Below are 16,069 nucleotides of genomic sequence, written 5' to 3'. Positions count from 1 at the left end.
CATGTTTTTTTTTAATTCAAATTAATTTATCATTCCAGGTACTCTGTATAAGAAGTCACCATTTGAATCGTAGTAACAATCTTTAACTTTGTAAATAACATTTGTACCTCTATTAGCGCTTGGAACTTTAATTTTTTCCGGATAACTCGAAGAAGTGGTAATATTAACATTACTATTATTATTATTATCAACATTTTGCTCATTGATTTTATTTGTGAACTTGTCTGGTTGTAAAAGAGGTTTTTTTTCTAATTCAACTTGTGCTTTTTCCCTGCTGTCTTTTTTAGCATTCCAAAAAATTGAATTATTCATATCCTGTGCTATTTTATCATAATATTTTTCATCATTTTCTTTAAAATTTGAATCTTTTTCTATTCTTTCTTCATATTTTAATATTTCTTTTTTTTTTCTATTGGATAATTCTGAAGACCCATCATTTTCATAATCACTTATATTTTTTCCTAAATTTTCTTCTTTTATGTATATCGTACTACTTTTTGTTTCTCGTTTTTTATGAAAGTTTGATAAATTTCCAGACATATTATCCAATTCATCATCTTCATATTCTTCTGAATCCCAGTCTAATTTGAAATTAGATGTATTCTTAAATTTTGATAATTTATTAAAATTTACTTTAGATGGTTTTAAATCGTCCAAATTGTCATTGTCCCTGTTAAAATTATTAACGAATAAATGTTCTCTTGAAAAATTTTTTTTCGATATAAAATCAATGAGGCTACTCCCATCACTTCTATCATGTATTCCTTCACTACTTTTATCGTTAATAATTTTCTTAAGCATTTTATCAGTTTTTGAATCTTCTGTTTTGGCATACATTTTTTTTGAGGTTAACTTATCATGTTGTTCATTTGATGAATTCATATCGACAGATTTATTTTCAGGTAATAATTTCGATTTTTCAAGTACAACTTCTTCGTCTTGTGTCCTGTTAAATTCTTTTGTCAACCTGTCTATTTCTTTCGCATAATCATGAAGAATTTTAGATGTTTCACCTGTGTACTGTTTTTTAACTTCTACTTTAGGTAAGTAAAATTGTGAATTTTTTATATTTTCCAATAATGTTTCTCTACGATTAACAAATTTTTTTAAATGTTCAAGATATCTTGGACTTGCTTCTAATTTATTTTCTTCTAACAGTTTCCAATTTTTCTCTACATTAGCATCCATTTTTTTTTGCCTTTCTGGTGTGATTTTTATTCTGTTTTTAATTATTTTTTTTATTATAATTGGCGTGGCTGGATAACTTTCGCTTAAAGCTTGAATATTCCATACAATCGGATCTTTTTTATGTAAATATTGAATTGATAATCGTTCATTATAAGTTAACATTGAAGGTTCTTTTGCCGGAGCAAAAAATTTATTTTGTGTAATTTTAAAGTCAGTGAACTTCTTATTAAATTTTTTTTCGCTAAAATAAAAAAAAAATACATCAGTGAAAATTAATCGAAATGATAAAATGGATTCACGAATATAAAAAATCACCTTATATGAGCATCATAAAATGAATCTAAATTCATTAAATTTAATTCTTCAGGATCTTCATTTTCTTGTTCTAAATCAAATTCGGCGGCTTGAATATTTTTATTTAAACGTGAAGATTTATGTTTCGGCTTAGGGAAAGTTTTTTTAAATCTTCCACATAAAAATGTGTTCGTATGAATGTCACAAGTTAATAAATTACATAAATATCTATTATCTAAAAAAAATATTTTAAATTTATTTGTTACGGATAACATATTAACGTTTAAGAGGTTAGTTTCTCGAATGTTTTGATTATGAAGTGTTGCCAACTGATTTGTCAGATTAAATTGCGCCTTTGCGTAGGTTAAACGTGCAAGTTGAATTTTACTATTCTACATTCGTTTTTTAATTGATAATTTTTTTAATTTATTTTATTTATTTAATTTTAAATAGTTTTCAATGCAATAAAATTATACAAAATGAAAATAGAGGATTTAAATAAAATTATTGAACTTCAACGTAAACCGGAATTTATTCGAAATATTTGTATTTTAGCACATGTTGATCATGGGAAAACCACTATTGCTGACAGTTTGGTAGCCAGCAATGGTATTATATCTAATAAATTAGCTGGAAAGTTAAGGTACTCACTCACAATTTCTTTTTTACTACTTTCAAAAAAAAAAAATTTTAATTATGTCTTACGCAAAACTGTGTAATTTTAATGTAGGTATATGGACAGCAGAAAAGATGAACAAGAAAGAGGAATCACAATGAAAAGCAGTGCCATAACTCTTTTACATTTTCTAAAAAATACTTTTTATTTAGTCAATCTCATTGATTCACCTGGTCATGTTGATTTTTCATCGGAAGTTTCAACTGCTGTTAGATTATGCGATGGTGCAATCATTGTAGTCGATGTTGTAGAAGGAGTTTGTGCTCAAACCAAAGTAGCTTTAAAACAAGCTTGGTTAGAAAACATTAGGCCGATATTGGTTTTAAATAAAATCGATAGATTTATAATGGAATTAAAGTTATCTCCTCTCGATGCCTATTATAAATTAGTACAGGTAAGAAAACATTTGAATTTTTCGATTTTAAGATTGTCTTTTATGTATAAAAATTAATTTTATCGAAAAATTTTCTATCGTTAAGTTTTCCATATGTGCCACATAATTATTACTAATTTTTTTCCTTTCGGTATAGTATCTATTATAAATATAGTATAAATATTATGTTGTTTTGTTATCTAATTTTACATAACATTTTTTATTCATCATTAATTTAATTTTTTTAAATCAGGTTTTAGAACAAGTCAATGCAACAATGGGTGAATTATTTGCTAAGGATGTTATATCTAAAGCAGATGGAAAAGCTTCATCTGATGAAATCTCACATAAGAATGAAAATTTTACTTTATATAATTGGAGTTCAGGGCTAGATGAGGCAGATGATGAAAATTTATATTTTTCTCCAGAACAAGATAATGTAATTTTTGCAAGTGCCTATGACGGTTGGGCTTTCGAGTATGTTATCAACTATTAAATTGTATTTTAAATGTGTTGAATGTTATGTATTCTCGATCCATTTTTTTTTTTTTTTTTTTAAATTTAAAAGTAAATAATACTTATTTTATAATTCTTAGACATAGCATTCAACATGTTTTATTTTATTTTAATGTTTTACATATCATAATTATTAAGTTTTTATTTTTGTTCATTAGTTAATTATATTTTAACCCTGAAATTTTTATAGAGTTAAAAATTTTGCTAATATCTACAGTGAAAAATTAGAAATTGATGAAAAAGTATTAAAAAAAACTTTATGGGGAGACTTTTATTTAAACAATAAAACCAAAAAAGTATGCAAGGGAGCCCAATCTAAAGCTAAGAAGCCATTATTTGTTCAATTAATTTTAGAAAATCTTTGGGTTCTGTATGATGTGATTACTGTGAGAAGAGATAAAGACAAATTAGAAAAGATTGTGGAAAATTTAGGAATCAAGTTGACAACAAGAGATTTCAAACACAATGATTGCAGAGTACAACTTCAAGCAGTCTGTTCTCAATGGTTACCTATTGCTAAAACTCTTTTAGGTACTTAATAACTTAAAAATAATAATTTTTTAAATGAAATACTTTAAATTCCGTTGAAAATAATTATTATTTTTAAAATAAAATATAATTTATAAATTTTTTTTGAATAGATTCTGTGTGCAGAAAACTTCCAGCTCCGAATGAAATGACTCAGGAAAAAGCCGAGCGATTAATGTTATCAAGCGGAGATAGTTTTGAAAATTATCCTTTGGAAACGCAAAGACTGCGGGATGCCTTTGTTAAGTGTGATTTTAATTTAAACGCGCCTACAATTGTATTTATTTCAAAAATGTTTCCCGTTGAAACTAAAAGCCTGCCTCAAAATAAACAAAGGCCTCTTACGTCAGCTGAATTGGCTGAAAGGCGAGAAATGGCAAGGAAAAGGCACGAAGCGAAATTGGCCGGTTTAACATTGGAAGAAAAACCTTCAGAAGAAGAAATTGAAGAGACAAATGAAATAAGTCAAGAAGAGCACGTATTTGTCGCATTTGCTAGGGTGTTCAGTGGTACTCTTGAAGTTGGAAAAGAATTATTTGTTTTAGGACCGAAGCATGATCCGGGTCAAGCTTTAAAAACGGTAACGTATTATTTTCTTTCACTTTTTAATTTTTTGAAAGTTTTATAATAATTTTACTTACTTTTTTTAGTTAAATGCCGATTCGATTACTTTGGAAACTAAATTGAAAGATTTAACGCGTGGACAATATATTACCAAGACAAAAGTCAAAGATCTTTACTTGCTTATGGGAAGAGATTTAGTGAGCGTCAATGAAATTCCAGCAGGTAACATTGCTGGAATCGGCGGCTTAGACGAACACGTGTTAAAAACGGCTACCTTATCGGACACAATTGCCTGCCCTAGTTTTTCTGAAATTAAAAAGGTGGTCGCGCCCATTTTAAGAGTTGCGGTCGAACCCACTCATCCCAGTGATTTGCCGAAATTAATGAAAGGTCTTAAACTCTTAAATCAAGCGGATGCTGCTGTACAAGTTTTAGTTCAAGAAACTGGCGAACATGTGATCGTTACAGATGGAGAAGTTCACTTGCAGCGATGCTTGGATGATTTGAAAGAAAGGTACTTTTATATGTTTTTTGTACTACTGTTTTATTCTATATCCCACCCAATATTATATTTTTAATTTTTTCAATCATGCCCATTTCATTTTTGACAATAGATTTTAAAATATTAAAAAGTTAACTTTTAAACGCTAAGAGATTCATTTTAAAAAATCATCTAACTTATCTCTCAAATCTTAATTTATAATAATAACATGACATGTTCGTCTTCGGTAGTTTAATTTATTAAGTACTCCGTTAGAGTTTTTTTTTTTTTTTTTTTTTTTTTTTATGAATTATTTTTGTACGTTTTAATTTTGGTCTTGGTGTTGAAAGTAAAAAATAAAAAATTACGACAAAATATTTTAAGTTAAATAAAATATATATATATATATATATGTATTTGAAAATTTTTACAAATATCTTTATAATAAAAAATTATAAATTAATATAAAATTAAATATTTTTTATTTTTAGGTACGCCAAAATATCTATAAATGTTTCGGAACCAATAGTGCCTTTTAGAGAAACTATTGTTCCACCTCCTGCTTTCGATATGGTTAATCAGGCGATAGAAGGTCAAAACGTCAATTTGTCGAAGGTAAATTTTTATTTTTATTTTTTTTTTTGGGAAAAAAATATAAAAATTATCAGGTGAACATGCCTAAAATTAATTATGGCTGCTTTAAAATTAAACTTTTGCTTTTAAAATTGTTAATGTTAAAACCTTTTTTTTTTTGTTTTAGAATGATGTTAACACAACTGTGGAATTGATAACTCCGAATAAACAATGTCACATATCTTTAAGAGCGGCACCTCTTCCTAATAAAGTAACATCTTTACTAGAAAATAATTCGGATCTTATTAAATTAATTGATAAATATTGGTGTTATAAAAATGTCAACAGTACTTTGTCGAATCCAGAAAACAACGAACAAGAATTTGGTAAATATCAAAAAAAAGTAAAATCATCGATTAACGAAAAAATGGCGAAAAATTTTAATAAATATATATATTATGTTAATTTTTAGAAAACGAAAATGAAATCGACCAGAAAGTTCAACAGGAATGTTTGTCGGAAAAAAAATTACAGGAAATCGATTCGTTTAAAACGGAACTCATGAAAGCTTTTAATGAAGCTGGTAAAGAATGGGAAAATGTCGTCGAGAAAATTTGGAGTTTCGGACCGAAAAAATGTGGACCGAATATTTTATTTAATTTTGTTCCCAATTATAATAATCGTTCCGTTTGGTCGACGCCCACGAACGCGGAAATTTATTCCGAGTATGATAGCAGTTTTTGTAACGGTTTTCAATTGGCCACATTAGCGGGGCCTCTTTGCGAAGAACCCATGATGGGCGTTGCTTTTTTCGTAGAAAAGTGGGAAATTTTTCCCGAACCTTCCACTTCTGGGTAAGTAAAAAAAAAAAAAATTTTTTTTTTTTTTTTTTTTTTTTTTTTAAATTAAATCGAATTTGTTTGTTTTGATTAAAATTTTTTTGAAATTTTGATTTTTAAAGCGTGGTTTACGGTCCTCTTTCTGGTCAAATAATGTCTTGCGTGAAAGAAGGATGTAGAAAAGCTTTTCAAGCTCAACCTCAAAGGATAATGGCGGCAATGTATTCCTGCAGCATTCAAGCGAACGCTGAAGTTTTGGGTAAGTTTAATTTTTATTTTTTATTTTCTTTCTTTCTTTTTTTCTTAAAAGGCGAGATGAGTTTCGTAAATGTTGTCTCCCGAAAGTATTTTGATTTAAAATTTATTAAGGTTGGCCCCCGGTGATTGTTTATAGTTTATGTCGAATTATTTTTTAAGACCGTTGTTTTCGTTTGGTTTCGTCAAAGTCCCCCGCTTTACGGTTCATTCGTGTAATTAATTGAAAGAAAATTTTTATTAAATAACTTAAGGTAACTAACTGTACAATAAATATTGAAAAATGAACTTTTTTTTTTTAAAGCGAAATCTGGCCGAGTTGGCTTCTTTTTTTAAAAAAAAAAAAAATTTTTACGATTCGATTAGTTAAAAAAATATTTTTTTTTTTTTTTTTTTTACTATCACCACTGCAGGGAAGAATTGAACTCCTTTACTTTCTTCCATGGTATTTGTCGTGTTTGACCTAAAAATTTAACAAATAAAACGATTTGATTTCAATATCGATATATAAAATGCATAATAATAATAATAATAATAGTTTGATGAAGGTTTTAAAACGGTTTTATCTTTAAATACCTCTAATGGATCTCCTGTAACGGAAAGATCTATTTATTCTATACGAGTCCCTAATACACATCATACCGTAGACTCGTATGCCAGGTACGCTGGCATATGCCGGTTGATCGTGACTCATTGGCCCTTCTAAAAGAGAAAAAAACCAATTTCATTCGCGGTATTTTCTAGATCATTATTCTTCTTCTTCTCGAATAATTAATTTTATTTACCTAATCGTCCCTTGTTAGGACATCTGCAGATAACTAAATAATGAGATTTTCCGGTTCTTATGTTTTGAAGAGCCAAAAGTGACCAATCCCGGGGAGCACGACATATTCGCATTTCAGTCACGGGTTCGCAAGTTTTGACTAAAGTTAAAACCTAAAAAAAAAAAAAAAAAAAAAATGAATTAAAACGCGTTAGGGTGATGAGTTTTTTTTTTTTTTGTGAAAAAAATATCGTTTATATTACTTTTTTGCTGTTTGCTGTCACGAGTTCTGTCGTATGTTGATCATCTGCATTGAGGCTAGCGGAACAGGGTTCTTTTCGCGACGGACAAGCACACAATGGTTGAGTGTAGTTCAATCGAACGTAAACAGCATTGCAAACCTGTTTGTGAATTTGCAAAAAAAGGGAATTCAATTTGTTTGTTAAACCCTTTAAATTTTTCTTCATCGACGATTATTTAATAATTTACCTGTTGTATGGCGCATTCCGGTAAAAGATAAATATGTTGATTGTGTGGGTAATAGTGATATTTAGTCGGTTTTGGAGTCACTTCCGAAATTCCAGGTTTCGGGGAAACTGTCAGTTTTGTCTGGAAAAATAAAAATTTATAAAGGTTTCGTAAAACTGCCATTTTTTTTTTTGGAAACAGTTCTTGGGGCGTTGCTTTAAAGTCGAGTAATGATGAGTTTTGTTAACAAAAATTTAAATTTGTAATAAAAATAGGCCGAGAAGAAGTAAAAGAACTTTTTGACACACGTCCTGTTTGTTACTTGTTTGCATACCTTTTGTTATTCGTAGAGTAATTGTTAAAAAAAAAAAAAAAAAAAAAAAAAAAAAAAACATTACCGTCCGTATGTAACAGTATTCGAAATAAAATACCTCCAGCATTTTTAAATGTGGCTACGCTAAAATTTAAATATTCCGATTTAAAACGTGGGCGCACACGCACACCCACCCCCGCACACATAAAGATATATTCATTTAAAATTTTTTTTACAAATTTCTTAATTTAAAATTAATGGGGATCGCGTAAATTTTTTTTTTTTTTTTTCCCCCCCAAATCGATTCGTTCGATTCGATATTTATTTAGGCATATTTTCGATTTGAATTCAGAGGAATTAAAACGTTAAACGTCGGTAAAATCGATTCGATGACAATAAACAGGTACGACCGCATAAAAAAAAAAAAAAAAAAAAAGTTAGACGTAAACATAATTAAGTTATTAAAAGGAAAAGGAAAAGGAAAATGGCGTTTGAAATAAAAAAAAAAAAAAAAAATTCCGATGATTGTCTGACGGAACGTTCTCAATAATAATTATTAACGATTTAAAAACGCTTAGCAGGTATTTAATAATAATAATAATGATAATAATAAAAGGATTGCAAGTGTTTCTTTGATGTTTGACGACGGAACGGGAGTTGGTTAGGAAAAAAAAAAAAAAAAGAACTTGTCTTAATTTAAATGATATTGCGATATTCGAATTAGACGTTTGAAAAAAAATTTTTTTTCAAAATGATTTTAATGATGAAAAAAAACGAAACAGCCGCCCCCGCCCCCCCACTGAAAATCTCCCGACATTCCTGATTATTTGTTTGCAATCGGATATTGAAATACTTTAAGACGTTAGATTGTACATTTGAAATATTTATTAGTGAACGGTTTGTGTGTGTGTGTCTAATGACACGACGCGTGACGTTCGTTACTATTAATCGTCTTTATTGAAGTTTAAGATTGTCAATTAGCAAAAAGAATGCGAAGAGTTATTATTTTGATAAAATGTTTTAGTTTAAAAAAAAAAAAAAAAAAAAATGACAATTGCAAGGTTTTTTAGGTTTCACGCAAGCAATTATGTCTCTTTACGTATATACATAAATATTTATTATTATTATTATTATTATTATTTTTTTAATCACGTGCCGTAACAGATTTTTTAACTTTTGCCCCCCCGGTCATATCTCTCTCTCTTTTTTTCTTTAAAAAAAAAAAAAAATGTTTCGTACAATAATGAGTTGTAAAATCGTGGTCGTTTCAAAAAAAAAAAAAAATTGGGGTGGGGGGTGGGGAAATAATAATAATAATAATAAAACTAAAATTGCCATTTCACTTGTATGTATTTATCACGTTCGTGACTTTCAAGATGGTCTCTTGGGGTAGAAATCGAGCAAGTCGTGTCGTTATATTTAAAAAAAAAAAAAGTGGAAATAGTAAATGAAATAATGCCCACGATTTTCTCGCGGGAAAACAAAATTAAATTTTCGTTTTTTATTATTATTATTATTATTATTATTATTTACCCCTCTTTGTTCTTTTGCCACGATCGTTTAATTAAGTTATTATTTTCACGGTCAAATCGAAACAAAAACAAATCGTTTTTTTTGTTTACTTTTTATTATTATTATTATTTTTTTTTTTTTTTTCGTCTGCTGCTTGGTTTGCATAAAAAATTAATTAATTTTTTTGTTTGTTTTCCCTCCTGAAATTTTCAAATTGTTGTTGTTGTTGTTGTTCGATTTAAATTTTACGAAATTCGAAAACGTTCCAAAAAATTTTTTTTGAAAACAATGGTTAAAAATTAAAATTTAGAAAGTATTATTATTATTATTATTAAAATTTAAAAAAAAAAAAAAAAAACAAATTGTTGCGAGTCAAAGGTTTATAAAAAAAAAAAAAAAAAAAATGATTAAATTGGGAAATTTAACCCTCAGAGAAGAAAGTTTTCATGTAATTTTAATTTACTGATTGACTGCAATTATCATTATTATTATTATTATTGTTGTTATTACTATTATTATTATTATTATTATTATTTACTTTTACTTATTTATTTATTTTTTTTTTTTATATTTAAACCCAAGGCGGATTAAATGATTTTATTATCCCTTCAAACGAAAACATGACGTGTTCGATTGGTTCGAAAATCAGATCGTCGTCGTCGTCGTCCCCAGAATTATGTTATTAAATTTAAAAGCATTTATTATTATTATTATTATTATTATTATTATTATTATTATTAGATATTTTGTTTTTTATATATGGCCTCCTGTCACGGATTTTCGTTAATAATGTGACGTTTTTTCGACGGATTTCGAGATGAAAAGGGGAAGTACTCGTTGATTGATCGAACGTGTCTCAAATTTTTATACATACGCGGTTTTTCTGTGTGTCACGAAGTTGATAAAGTAAATTTTCTTATTATTATTATTATTATTTATTACTTGTTGGGAAAGGGTGAGATAAAAAATTAGTAATTTTTTCTATTCGTTTTCTTTCTCTCTTTCTCTCTCTCTCTATCTCTCGCACAAATTTTGTTGTAAAAGTTTAAATGAAAAGTAATTTGCGATTTGAATTATTGCGACGTATTCGTTTGTTTGTTTGTTTGTTGGCTTGTGTCGGTAAATAGCAAAAGATTTAAAGTTTTTTTTTTTATTTCGATTGTTAATTGATAACGTGTTATCAATGGAATTGTGTCAGGTTTCGCGTTTTTTTTTATAAAAAGAAAAAAATCAAAATCAAAATGATTCGGTTGTGAGGGAAATAATGAATGGGGAGGTGAGAATCCATAAAAATTTTTTTGATTTAAATTTTGTTCCGGGTCATCATTATTATTATTATTATTAATATTTTCATTGAATGAATAGATTACGGGGGGCGGAGCGGGGGGAGGTCGTGTGTATGCTTTTTTAAATTTAAAAAAAATTATTTTAATTTATTTTTATACATTTTGAATTAATTTTTTTTTTTTTATCTTTTTCAAATTTGTAGAAAAAAAAAATTTTTTTTTTAACCCACTTAATGTACGTGCTCCGAACAATAAAATAAAATTATTATTATTATTATTATTATTATTATTATCATCATCATCATTATCTTCATCATTGTTATTATTTGTCGAAAAAAAAAAAAAAAAACAATGAGGCACAATTTCTTTTTTTTTTTTTTTTAATGACGTATTGTCGTTATTTGAAAAAAAAAAATTTATTATTATTATTATTATTATCACTATTTCCTTTTTGTGTCCCCTTCGAAAGGTCTGAGTCAAGTCAATCAAATTTTCATTTTTCTTTTTGCAAAAAAAAAACGTCGTCTGCTTCGACGTTTACTAATAATTGTCGCGTTGTCGTTTTTCAAATGATGAAGAAAAACAAGTTTATGTTAATCGAGTTAAACTCGAAAATTATTTAAAATTTTTATTTTTAATTAAATCATTATCATTATTATTATTTCGTTTGTTTGTTTGTTTAAGTATTATTATTATTATTATAAAAGAGAATCGTCGAGGAGTAGAGTTGTTGTTGTTGTTGTTATAAACAATTTGCGTAGGACTTTTTTTTTTTTTTTTATTTGCAGGGTAATAAAATTTTCGTGACTTAAACGATTAGAAATTATTATTATTATTATTATTATTAATATTTAAAGAGCGCTTTCGATTTTATTAATAATAATAATAATAATAAATTTTACGTAATAGGTAATATATTTGAATAAAATTATTATTATTATTTTGGTTTTAAAAAGTGAAAGGTACCGAAACTTATCATCATCATTACGGATAATATTTATATGTGTGTATGTATATTTGATATAGAAAGTCGAAAGTGTTTAACGTTTTTAACGTTTTTTTTGTGCTAAAGTTTATTTATTTATGTTTTTAAATTTTTTTTTAATTTTTTTTTCGCAAACGAACGAAAGTTAATATTTAAATTTATGAAATTATGGTTGTTGTCATAAGTTGTCGACGAACTAAAAATAAAAAAAAAAAAAAAGAAAAGTCCAGAAAGAAAAAAAAGAAAATTTATTTTTTTAGAAAGCTATTCGAATTAATAACATTTGGTACGTAGATTATTGGAAATTATAATGAAAATAATAATAATTATTATTATTATTATTTTTATGTATTAAATTTCCGGTTTATTTTAAGAAAAAAAAAAAAAAACTCGTTTTATTACTTATTTTTAAGTGAAAATTTTTAAATGTCGAAAAATTTAATTTTTTTAAAATTTTAATTACTCTATGATCGTGCGTTGAGATGAATTTTCCAAAAATGTTTGTTTCGCTTACGAGCGAGAGCGTAACGAATTTTCTTTCGTTTTGTATTATCGTAATTTTGCAAAAAAAAAAAAATTTTTTTTTAAATATTGATCGTTTCCGTTTGTGCGTGAGTGTGTACGTGCGTACGGGCGTGCGTACGTGCGTTCGTTACTCGTGGGGATTTTTTTTTTTTAAATTTACCAATGGTTTTATCGTAAAGATATGAATTTAAAAAAAAAAAATAGAAAAGAAATTAAACGGGAATGAATTTGCAAAATTTTATTATTATTTCGATTTCGACTGACTTTTATTATTATCCTTATTATTATTATTATTAATTTGAGTAAAATTGAAATTTTTTGTAAAATGTCGAAATTAAATTTCGTTTCGAACCGAAAATAATTTTTTTTTTTTTTTTTTTTTTTTTCAATTTCGATTTAAAAAATCTATCACAAAACGTAGTCAATGTGTCTTGACATTTGTTATTATTATTATTATTATTATTATTATTATTAGTATTATTATTAATCGAAATGAAAAACTATATTAAAAACATTCACTACTGTTATTATTATTATTAATATTATTTTCGATGGGAAAATTACAAAAAAAAAAAAAAATAATAAGACAGAGAGATAGACGCGCGGATTTTCGTTTGAATGATTGATAATAATAATAATAATTTTCAATTAATTAAAGTCGTCGTGAAAAACTTGGTGGTTTCTTTGTATTATTATTATCATTATTATTATTGTTGTAGTTTTTTTTTTATGTTAATGAGAGCGAACGTTAGTTATTAGTGGTTGGTTAATGGTAATGAGAGTAGTTGGATTTTATTTAATGTTTACTCCCTAATTACGCGTAAATTGCTTTCTAACTAACCTAATAATTTGTGCGTGTGCGTGTGCGTGTGTCTCGAGCAGAAGAAATTTTTTTTTTTATTATTTAAATTAATTTTCGAGTTTATTTATTTATTTTCCGTTCCCCTCCCTCCTTCCCCCCGACGAAACAAATTTTATAGCGAAAGTTTCAAGTATGTCGTCCGATTATGGTATGATTATGGTATAGAGTTCGATTATGGTATGTTTTCCAGGCAGACGTTCGACCGAACGGTTTTATCGGATTTTATTCGCACGCAACGTTCGATACCGCAAGAAAAATATATTTAAAAAAAAGGAAAAATAATTTATTTTTAAATAACGTTAATCTAATAATAATAATAATAATAATAATAATAAACTCGGTCGAATATTTTTTTTTTTTTTTTTACAACCGACCGTTTTGATTTTTAAATGCGTTCGACGTTTCCGATTTTATTTGGAGCGTAGTGCATGTATATTTGTACCTTATGGCGAAAGTCGGATGTGAATACCGAACCAATGCGTCCCACTAAATTATTATTATTATTGTTCTCGTTATTATTATTATTATTATTATTATTATTTTTTAATGGAAATTAGGAGGTCGAATAGTATATGGTATCACAATTATTTTATTATTGGTTTGCTTTGACATTATTTTGTATTTTTTGTGAATCGTATACGATTTTTGTATTTTGGGGGCTTTTTTTTTTTTAATATATAATTACACATCGCGGAGAAAAGAAAAGAAAAGAAAAATTTCATTTTGTGGGGAGAGAGAGAGAGAGAGAGAAAGAAAGAGAAAATGAAATCGTCGTAAAAAAAAAAATTATAACCAGACAGCGGTTGTTTGGTTAAGAGAAATTTTTAAATTAAAAAATGATTGTTATGATTCATTCAATGCACTATTTGTTTTCGAATTCGCGTTACCGTTTCGAAAATCATTTGTATGTATGTATATTGCGAGTGAAAATGTTATCGACTGTAAAAATACTCGGTGGTATTCGTGAATGATTATTATTATTATTATTATTTATCGGTTTTAAAAGATCGTTGCCCGTTTTCGTAAACTATACTGTCATCATTGTAATCATCGTCATCGTCATCATCATCATCATCATCATCAATATCACTTCCGAAGTAATGCATACAAAAAAAAAAAAAAAACAAATAATGAGAATATATATATTCAAAGTCATTTAATTTGAAAATTTCAAGAGTCATTATTGACATTAACAATTGATTCTGTACGTGATTCGATCGGTGGATATATAAAATGACCATTAGAATTCGGGTCGCATATAATTTTCAGGAGGTATATATATTATTAGGTTCGAATGACCAGTCATTTTCTACCGAAATTCGAAAGTGACGGAGTTTAATTTCTTTAAGGTCCTATGGAAAACGAGTGGTTTCACGCCATTGTTACGCCATTGTTGTCGTTTTAATCATTTAAACCCTGATTTTTTATTTTTTTTTCGTTAATAATAAAATGTAATGATTTAGTGGACAAATCGAAAAACTCTTTCACGTTTCGAGTGTCGTAGTGTAAGAAAGCGGGTCGTAGGGAGCGAAAAAGTTTTTTCTTTTTTTTTTGGGGGGGAGGGGTGTGACACGTTTATTCATTGCTTTTTGTTTCGATTCTAGTAATGGCGTCGTATGAATTTTACATATAAAAAAAATAATTATTTTATTTAGATCGATCGATTAATCGAGCATATAATCCAAGTCATAATTTTAATCGTTTGTTTGTTATCGGTTTAAAACTATTATTATTATTATTTAAACGAGTGATAAAAGGATCGAATTCATATAAAATCTCGTTTACAAATTTTTTTTTTTTACGACCTAATCATAATTTCGTATTATCGTGGGGGGGGGAGGGGAAGGGATTCATTATCGTTTTTTATTTATTAATTTCTATCTTACTTAACGAAAGATGTTTTTTATTTTGAAAATTAAATATTGACTATAATAATAATAATGATAATGAAGACAATAATTACGCGTTGCTATTATAATAAGTAATGTTAAATTCACGTTATTACGGTAATTTTTTTCTTCTTTTTCTTCTCTAAGAAAATCAGTTGTTACGTAATAATTATTATTAATATTTTTTTTTCTGTACGCGTAACATAATTTTTAAATGTTGCGTTCGATTGAAAACAGTATAACGGAAATATCGAACGGGAATACCGGAAACGGTAATTTTTTTTTTTTTGTAGTTTGTTTTAAAAATTGTGGGCGGGAAAGCAACTTTTCGAATAAATCTAAAAAAATTTTGCACGTGTTTGAGTGTGTGTGTGTGTGGGTTTTTCATTGATTCATTTAAATTGTGATAATAAATCGTAGCGTAAATAAAGTAGAACGTAAAATAATAATAATGATAATAATGATAATAATGATAATAATAATAATAGTAATAATAAATTTTATGCAAATTCTCTTCGGGTGTACTCCAAATTTTTTTTTTGTTTTTCGAACATCGAATATAAATTGTTCTTGCAAGTTATTTATCATTCGAAACCACGCCGTGTTTGTTGTTTGTTTTGTTTTTACGAAAATAAATGTTTTCGATTCTACAAAAAAATTGTATTACGAATTCTACCTAAGAATATTTTTTTTTCGTTTCGGCTTCATTTTATTAATTTAATTTATTTTTTATAATTTTCAAACATTTTTCATTTTTTCTCTCTCTCTTTTTTAATAAATGAAATAATTGTTTGTAGGTAATAGTTGTTTGTAGCAAGCCGGGATTTTTGAAAAACAAGTTTTATTAAATTTGAAAATTTATGTCAGTTTTTTTTTTTTTCTCGACTGTCAAATTTTCACCCGAGTCGTCGTAAGTCAATTAATTTTTTAATTTTCGCTCTTTAATAATAATTTAAATAATTTTTATTAATTACACATCATTTTTTTAAATTTTATTATTAGTTTTTTTTTTTTTTTAATCGACGCGGAAATAGGGTCGAGCGTTTCCGTTTCTCCCGCATTTCCCCTTTTCATTCGGGTTTGCTTATTTCGGGAACCCCCCCTTCTTTTTTTCCCCCGCGACTGCGACTTTCCCGACGGGTAAATAATAAAACAAACAAACAAACAAGAAATTTTTCA

The 16,069-nt window shown here is 27.2% G+C and overlaps 4 protein-coding genes across 4 annotated transcripts; 1 reads left to right on the top strand and 3 right to left on the bottom strand.

Annotated features, from left to right (window-relative positions):
• Positions 1-21: 21 nt before the first annotated feature.
• On the bottom strand, positions 22-1,757 carry Phum_PHUM417600 (Cylicin-1, putative; the record flags this gene model as incomplete). Its single annotated transcript, XM_002428995.1, has 3 exons — positions 22-603; positions 634-1,429; positions 1,504-1,757. 3 exons carry the CDS (start codon positions 1,755-1,757, stop codon positions 22-24), a joined length of 1,632 nt encoding a protein of 543 aa, XP_002429040.1.
• Positions 1,758-1,961: 204 nt separating this feature from the next.
• Positions 1,962-6,448, top strand: Phum_PHUM417590 (translation elongation factor, putative; the record flags this gene model as incomplete). Its single annotated transcript, XM_002428994.1, has 11 exons — positions 1,962-2,125; positions 2,213-2,552; positions 2,785-3,008; positions 3,238-3,578; positions 3,689-4,155; positions 4,226-4,653; positions 5,112-5,235; positions 5,381-5,579; positions 5,666-6,047; positions 6,155-6,291; positions 6,402-6,448. 11 exons carry the CDS (start codon positions 1,962-1,964, stop codon positions 6,446-6,448), a joined length of 2,853 nt encoding a protein of 950 aa, XP_002429039.1.
• A 407-nt stretch (positions 6,449-6,855) lies between these two features.
• On the bottom strand, positions 6,856-7,184 carry Phum_PHUM417580 (uncharacterized protein; the record flags this gene model as incomplete). Its single annotated transcript, XM_002428993.1, has 2 exons — positions 6,856-6,989; positions 7,073-7,184. The coding sequence occupies 2 exons, from the start codon at positions 7,182-7,184 to the stop codon at positions 6,856-6,858; spliced, it is 246 nt and encodes an 81-aa protein (XP_002429038.1).
• A 120-nt stretch (positions 7,185-7,304) lies between these two features.
• Positions 7,305-7,958, bottom strand: Phum_PHUM417570 (uncharacterized protein; the record flags this gene model as incomplete). Its single annotated transcript, XM_002428992.1, has 3 exons — positions 7,305-7,451; positions 7,540-7,659; positions 7,917-7,958. The coding sequence occupies 3 exons, from the start codon at positions 7,956-7,958 to the stop codon at positions 7,305-7,307; spliced, it is 309 nt and encodes a 102-aa protein (XP_002429037.1).
• Between the last annotated feature and the right edge of the window lie 8,111 nt (positions 7,959-16,069).

This window comes from Pediculus humanus, genomic scaffold (genome assembly GCF_000006295.1).
Source record: "Pediculus humanus corporis 1103172108185 genomic scaffold, whole genome shotgun sequence".
Taxonomy (NCBI): Eukaryota; Metazoa; Arthropoda; class Insecta; order Psocodea; family Pediculidae; genus Pediculus; species Pediculus humanus.
The sequence above is the reverse complement of the archived record's forward strand: the minus strand, read 5'-3'. Positions and strand labels throughout refer to the sequence as shown.